Raw genomic sequence first — 7,823 nt, forward strand, 5'->3', positions numbered from 1 at the left:
AGACACCTGCTCACGGGCAAAGGAACCTTTCACCATCAGGTTTGAAGGAACCTCTCAGCTCCCAACAGCTGTGAATTCATTTGAAGCTACAGGATCACACACATGATCATGGGCTAGTGGTTTCTCTACAACTCCTTGTTAGAGAGCGATAATCACAGGAGAGCTTCAGTCTGAGTACAGAGGTCGCACAGAACAGAAAGAACCAGTTAGGATAGATGAGGCTGAGGGTTAGTTACATAGGGAAACTCCCTGCAGAAGGAGGCACTCCAAACTGAAGGAGGATCCTACCTGGTGAGACTAAGGGTGGACCAGAACCAGAAGCAGTCAGCAGCAGAGTCTACCATGCCCCGGGTATTCAGAGAATAATCAGGATATTATTCTGAACACCAGCTTCTGGGCACTTAGTGTGTGGCAGCTCTTAGGCTGGGAATTTGCATTATGGCAGGTCCTAGATGGTAGATTATGCTTCACCCAGCCTAAGCCAAGTTCTGCACACCAGCCAGGCAGAGGCAAGGGCACGACCCCTGTGAAATCTTAACTCCCAGCTGCATCATACCTCCACATGACAGCCATAATCCCACACCCCTTATGAAGCTTTATTGGATTACATCTCCCCCATGGCATTGTGGGAACTTTTCCACCAGCTACACTTTCACAGTGGGAAAGCTGAGGCCTGCTCACAGACTGCTGACTGGCTCTGAGCCCTGAGCTGTCCCAGACAATGAGACTGGCCAGAGCCTGCACCCTCCATGGTTCCCTGTTGTGAGCTTTGACTGGTTACAGACCTGAATGAGAGGCAAGTGGAGTGCCAGGACTGGATTTAAGGCTTGTGGCAGGTGCAAACTATTCTTATCAATACCCAAGAGTTCAGAGCTACACTTGCCTCATAGCACAAAGGAGAACAACGGTTCTCAACATCTTAGTCACATGGCTGAGAGGCATCAGTCAGAAAAGGGATTCTGATGCCTGCCCATGGCTGAAGAATGGGTAAGTAAAGAAGCCTGGATGGGTGGCGGGGTAGGGACCCATGACACAGCTGATGGGGTGACTTAGCCCCAGTAGGGACCATGTTCTTAAGGCTGCTGTGCCCAGCCCTTGGCCCTATCCAAACCCATGTAGAGCTACTAATACCTGCCTGAAATTGTCACATCCTGAATTAGTCTTCTGGAGGGGATCCACTGTAGGGACAGGATGGAGGTACAGGTAGGTGGCAAGACCAACAGGACTTCTGTCTTCTGATGCCAAGGAAGCACTTAATTCTGGGACTGACATAAGCACCCAGGCCAGGGCTACTGAAAGATAAGCAGAGCTTCACTCCTACAAAATGTGGTTGTTGGGCTTTAAATTTTTTAATTATTTATGGTGTGTGTGTGTGTGCAAGTGTGCATATACCATGGTATACACATAGAGATTAGAGTACATTTTTTCTTTTACTTATTCACTTATTTATTTTATTTATATGACTACAATGTAGATATCTTCAGATACACCACAAGAGGGCATCGAACCCCATTAAAGATGATTGTGAGCCACCATGTGGTTGCTGGGAAAATGAACTCAGGACTTCTGGTAGAGTAGTCAGTGCTCTTAACCGCTGAGCCATGTCTCCAGCTCTAGAGTACAACTCCTAAAAATTGCTTCTCTCCTGCCCCCTCTAGGATCCAGGGGTGGAACTCCAATTATCGGGCTTGTGCACAAGGTTCTCTATTGGATGGGCCATCTCACTAGCCCCCGGGTTGTTTTGGGTTTTTTTTAAACCATTTTTCTTAAACAGTTCTAGTGAGGTGTAATTTACATATTGAACAATTTATCTCTGGCAAGGGGAGACACACCTGTCACTTCTAGCTGTGCAACCTGAGTTCTTTTCCAAGTTATCTAGTCAGGTCAAGCCCAGATTTTTGAGCCGTGTGTGTCAAACTCTGCAGACTAGGCTGACTCAGAACTCACAGAGATCCGCCTGCCTCTCCCTCCCGCGGGCTAGGATTAAAGGAGTGTGTCACCACGCCTGGTGCATTTTTAAAGCATAAGGTTTGTTCCTGCTCCCTCTCCGGAGCATCTACGGTAGAGCCGTAGGCAGTAAAAGAGTTAACCACCAGGAGTCGCTGCTGCACCGGAAGCCAGCCTTCGTTGCGCCTGCGCGGACGCGGGCACGCGGCGTCCAGCGAGTGCGCGCCCTCCACACCAAGTGCGCCTGCGCGGAGCCTGTAGTAGCCCTTCTCGCGCCGGGCGCTCGTCGCTCGCCGGCGGCCATGGGGGAGGCCGAGGTGGGTGGCACGGGCGCCCCGGGCGACAAGGGCCCAGGCGAGGCAGCCCCGAGCCCTGCTGAGGAGACGGTGGTGTGGAGCCCTGAGGTGGAGGTGTGCCTCTTCCACGCCATGCTGGGCCACAAGCCTGTCGGTGAGCGCCGCGCCGCGCACCGGCGTGGGGGTGGGGCGGGATAAACCGTCGGGCGGGCTGGCGGAGCCTGTGACCCCGCACGGGACGGGACCTCCCACTCTGGGGTGCCCTGTTAGTCCAAGAGCCCATGACTCTCCTGCCCGAGAAGCCCTCTCTCTGGGGACACTCATGACTTCCCTGCCCTTGAGACACTCCTACCCCAGGGAACGCCTCCATTCTCCCCACCTCTGCAGCCCCCTTGCCCTGGACCCGCCTACTATACAACACCCTAGCCCCTGGAACACCCACCTACCTTGTGGCACCTCTCTTCCCCTTTGATACGTGACTCCCGCAACACTTGCACCTGCGGTTTGCACACTCCTGCCCCTCCTACACCCATGTCCTCCGCACAGAGGTGCTGTCCTAACCCTCAACCCACTGTCCTGCCTCTCAGGGGTGAATCGACACTTCCACATGATTTGTATCCGAGACAAGTTCAGCCAGAATATTGGGCGCCAGGTTCCATCCAAGGTGATCTGGGACCATCTGAGCACTATGTACGACATGCAGGCACTGGTGAGTTGGACCCGGGCCTGAGTCAAGTCCCGGATCCTGTCAGCTGTGGTACAGAACAGAGCCCACTTCTCAAAAGATGGTATGCATCTCAAAAGATGAGGCTCCTTCCTCAGAAAAGCTCAAGTCCTGCTGTGAAAAGCACAAACTAGTGATGATCACTGACTTCGTTTTCAGGGCACCTACTTAAGATTGGGTGGCACAAAAAGCGAACGTCGAGGAGGTAGTTGAGGTCCGAGATGACAAGCCTCAGCCACGGTAAAAAGCAGTCAGGGTACAGTGTCGGTATTGGGGGGGTCCAGAGCCCTTTGAGAATCTGTATACAGTGGGAACCAGACAGTTCCTCTTCAGACAGCCTAGAGAGAACTGTGTCTAGTGGGTAGCTAGGTAACTGGTTTGGAGAGCTGGCAGTGTCTGATGGGTATGCAGGTAACTGGTAACTTTGCTAGTCAGGTTTGTCTGTAGTGCTTGGCAGGCAGTGAGACTAGGTAACCAGGATGGTGGAGCTGTAGGTGCCCCTGGATACATTGTCCTGGTGGGAGTATTACAGTGGAAAGACAGGTCAGGTCCTTGAGTGTCCATCAGCGGAGCTGCTATGTCTCCAGGGCTTGCTCAGTGGCATGAACCTGGTCCTCTCTGGTTTTGTTTGGCTGGTGCTAGCCTGGTCCTCCCTAATCATCTGAAAAGCCCAGCTGAGGTGGACTCTGCAAGCTGGGGCAAGGACTCCCACCCCTTCGCAGCCTCCAGCCTGCTCTTCCTGTACATCTTAGTGAGCTGAGATCCTGTTTTCTGTTTCTTGAAAATACAAAATGCTTTGTGCCGGCAGCACGAGTCTGAGATTCTTCCATTCCCAAATCCAGAGAGGAACTTTGTCCTTCCAGATGAGATCATTCAGGAAGTCCGAGAAGGTGAGACTCGGCCACCACCAGGGCTGGGAATAAAAAAAGCCTCACCAGGCCAAAGGTGGGGAGGTCTGGGGCCTCCAGGGAGGTGTAAGGATCCTGCTCAGACCATGCCTCCGGTGGCACCTGGGAGGTTTTGGGAGCCAAGGGCTGGGGAGAGCGGTGCTCAAAGGCAGTCTCCTGATGGATGCCGTCTCATGATGGACGCCGAGGCCTGTGTGGGCAGCGAGAATCGGAAGCAGTCATGGCCAGACCATCCCCCAGCGCTGGCCACCACCGTGGGTTTCCAGTGAACGGCAGCTGTCTCCTCCACAGGAAAAGTGGTCATTGAAGAAGAAATGAAGGAGGAGATGAAGGAGGATGTGGACCCCCACAGTGGGGCTGATGATGGTGAGTGTGAAGTGCCCTTTGGAGCAAACATGCCTCAGCCCAGTCTCTTCACCGCAGGCCAGGCTCAGGCAGAGTGAGGAGCCATGGAGTCAGGATGAACTCAGTGCAGGTCATCTTAGGCAGGAAGGCCTCTGAGGGCCATGAAGAAGGAACCAAGGCCAAGGCTGGGGGCCTCTGAGGACCATAGGGTGGGCTCAGACAGGAGACCCGCTGGGACACTAGGTTTCTCTTCAAGCCCAGCTGTACAGGAGACTTACCCAGGGGAACATATTGGGTACAAAGAACCTAATGTACGTTTGATTTCTCTAGCTGAACAGGAGAATGAGTTTCTGTATATTCTATTTTCAGCCAAATGATTTTGTTTCTCAGTTTTTTCATCTTCAGGGAGCTTGGGGAAAGCATTAGAAAAATCCAGCAAAGACAAAGAGAAGAACTCCTCAGAGTTGGGGTGCAAAGAAGGGGCAGACAAGCGGAAGCGCAGCCGGGTCACTGACAAGGTCCTGACTGCCAACAGCAATCCCTCCAGCCCCAGTGCTGCCAAGAGGCGCCGCACATAGACACCTCAGCCTCAGGTGGCCACAGAGATGCTCCAGCTGCCTGTCCCTGGGTGAATGTGGCCATCCAGCAGAGATGCTAGTGGGGCTTCCGCTGTGTATTCAGACCTCCAGAGCACCTGATTGGTCCAAAAGACCAGCAAGACCGGTGTCCACTCTGCTGGATGGCAAAGCCTCTGAGCCAGCCTCTTGCTTTCTCCTGGTTGGTTCCCTTATGCCCACAGTGTGTGGAGAAGAGCAGGTGCATGGGGCCAGAGGACCAAGAGTCAGCAAGCAATAAGACGTCACCCTCACTGTCCTCAGGAGCCACGCATCCTCCCTGGGTGCCCACTCTTTGCATCTGCTTTTCCTGTAAGACTCCATTGTGCACTGGCATCCAGAGAAGGTGTCTTTGGAGTTCACACAGCACACACTGTGCACAGAAGGCCTCCCCTGTCTGGGAAATAGAACTGGATACTTTGCCTCATTCACTTGTACTGTAATAGTGTATATAATTTAGTTAGTATTTCACTATTTAATTTTTAAGAAGCCTATTTTACTAGTGTTTTGTATGAAGAAAAATACTGCAGAAGTTAAACCTGTGATGTGTTTTTTTGAACTGTTTTGTTTTAAGGTAACTACTGAAATACATCTGGCTGTTTTTATATGCCAGATACAGAGAATTTTTAGCGGTTATTTTTGTAATTTTAGTAACTTGGAAAAGACCAAATAAGGGGGTGGAACGAAGGAACTGCCGTCAGGCTTTGAAAAGCCAATGGCCTGATGGTTGAAGTACATTTTCATTTGCAGAATATTAAAGCATAAAAAAAATTACCTTGGGAGTTGTGTGATTAACTACTAAAGCAAGTTGGTTTTTTAATTTTTCCTACAGAGGAAAATGTCCCCCATTCCAGAATTCATAACAGTAGCGTGTACTTGAGATGTCTTCTTGGCATCACTGGATGCAGTAAGGTTATGAGCCTTCATCAGAGACTTGCAGGACACCCATCCCCAACCCCCAATCCCAACCCCTGCCTACCTGGCTGCTGCCTACTGTCCTTCCATAACCAAGTCCAGCTGTTGGGTGGGATGGGCACAGTGTACTGTTCAGACCATCTTGACTACTGCCTGTGACTTAAATCCCCTGCTGCCATCTGCAGGGTCCCAGGCAATGAAAACTGTCCCACTGTTGCACTCCAAGGTGGCCTATACCAGCCACTTCTAGTCAGGGCAGTTGGGCCACCATAAACGTACCACTAGACCCAGCTCCCTGGCACAGAGAGCATCCTGAGTTGACACAGGTGAGCTCACCTAGTCTGCCTGTCGTTTTGTAGGAACGACCAGCAGTGGGAGGTCTCTGGATCTCTTTCTGTAGAACCTGGACAAGGTCATAATTCAACAATTCCCTGCCCCTGGAATTGATCAGGCAGAAGGTAAAGACAGCCCCTGAGATGAAGTGGCAGCACTGCAGACTGCTCAGACCTAGACCAACATTTGTGTGTTCAGTGCAAAAGACAGGGAAAGTGTTACAGCATGTTTTGGGAAATGGCTTGGGGCTACTCCATCCTGTCCCCTGTTCCTACCCAGTGTCCACTACTAGAGGCTTGTTCTGTGGAAGAAGCCTGGCTGTTGAATCCAGCACTAGCAGGAGAAATGGGGAGCAGATGGTGATGACCCTGAGGAGCAGTATGTGACAATCAGGATGGCGGTTCTCTCTGGTCAGGCTCACTCTTCTAAACCTGTCTGAAAGAACAATCTAGGGGCATGAGAACGTGCAGGTGGGCCTGGTCAAGGCATTTGCCTTGAGTCTATTATTTTCTGTTTGTTCACCAACAGCCCAGTGTCCCAATCTGAATTCAAACCTGCTGCCTTCCTGAAATTATTCTGACCTTGTGGCTCACAGGCATGTCCCTGTGTCCCTGCAAAATGTCACTGACAGCTGGGTCTATAGCTACTGCACTAGCTCCAGGCAGCATGGCACACTGCCTCTTGCAAATATTACTGTCAGCCCATGGCACTTCCATCTTTCAGCTTTCCAGGATAGTTGTGGGAGAGGAGGTGTCCACCCAAGGGACAACCCTGAGTTGTACCAAGCACCCACTAACACCCTATGCATGACTTCCTTATTTAATGGCATTTTAACCAGGTCCCAGCCTGAGCATGACTGGTGTCAGAAGCAGTGGGGCAGAGATCAGAGACAGCCACTGAGTTTACAATTTTATTTATTTAACGAGCATATGTATTTGTGTGGGTACATAAGTGGAGATCAGAGACAACTTTCAGAAGTCAGTTCTTGCCTTTTTAAAAAAGATTTATTATTATAATTAAGTACACTGTAGCTATCTTCAGACACAACAGAAGAGGGTGTCAGATCTCATTATAGGTAGTTGTGAGCCGCCATGTGGTTGCTGGGATTTGAAGTCAGGACCTTCAGAAGAGCAGTCAATGCTCTTACTAGCTGAGCCATCTCACCAGCCCCCAGTTCTTGCCTTCTATCTGGGTCCCAGGGGCTGAGAGACAGTCTCCATCAGCTTGATTTTGGTGGTTTCTGAGGTTCCAACTCAAGGAACTCTGTTACATACTGGACTGTTGCTAGAGACAATATATTTTTACTTTGAGATTCCCAGAATATTACAGGTTCACATTTAGTCAAGAAGTAAGGCCACACTTAACAGTCATATAAAGCCTGATTAACATTATTTGGAATATGGCTATATAAAAGGAATATTTTTTCTATGTAGGCAGTCTTCAAGAAAATTTTGCCAACTGTCCTAAAATTCAGAACTCTCAACTGGTGAGAAACTTCAACCACGGTGGAATGAGGGTCCTTTCCCCTGCTTCCCACCCATGTCTCCTCTACCTCCCATTGCTTTCTTGCTTCAAACACTATGTTACATAAGAAGGTCAAGCTCATGGCCACAGTCAGCAGTAGAGTCCACCTAACTAACATCCAAAGCAGCCACTTGAGCCCAGGAAATCTGCAGTGGACAGGAGTGGGACAAAACTCACAAAGCAGAGGGAGTGTGGAGATGCCTCAATTGCTTTAAAA

The 7,823-nt window shown here is 50.5% G+C and overlaps 1 protein-coding gene across 2 annotated transcripts; it reads left to right on the forward strand.

Moving 5' to 3' along the window:
* Positions 1-747: 747 nt before the first annotated feature.
* On the forward strand, positions 748-5,608 carry Mrgbp (MRG domain binding protein). Of its 2 annotated transcripts, XM_031372980.1 has the most exons (6): positions 748-987; positions 2,066-2,397; positions 2,831-2,952; positions 3,776-3,857; positions 4,167-4,241; positions 4,611-5,596. In XM_031372980.1, the coding sequence occupies exons 2-6, from the start codon at positions 2,250-2,252 to the stop codon at positions 4,796-4,798; spliced, it is 615 nt and encodes a 204-aa protein (XP_031228840.1). In that variant the 5' UTR covers positions 748-987; positions 2,066-2,249; the 3' UTR covers positions 4,799-5,596. The 2 variants fall into 2 exon arrangements, 1 of the variants encoding a protein (XP_031228840.1); XR_004119061.1 differs by lacking the exon at positions 748-987 and having other exon boundaries at positions 2,157-2,397; positions 3,776-4,241; positions 4,611-5,608.
* Positions 5,609-7,823: the final 2,215 nt, after the last annotated feature.

This window comes from Mastomys coucha, unplaced genomic scaffold (assembly GCF_008632895.1).
Source record: "Mastomys coucha isolate ucsf_1 unplaced genomic scaffold, UCSF_Mcou_1 pScaffold15, whole genome shotgun sequence".
In the NCBI taxonomy this organism is placed as follows: Eukaryota; Metazoa; Chordata; class Mammalia; order Rodentia; family Muridae; genus Mastomys; species Mastomys coucha.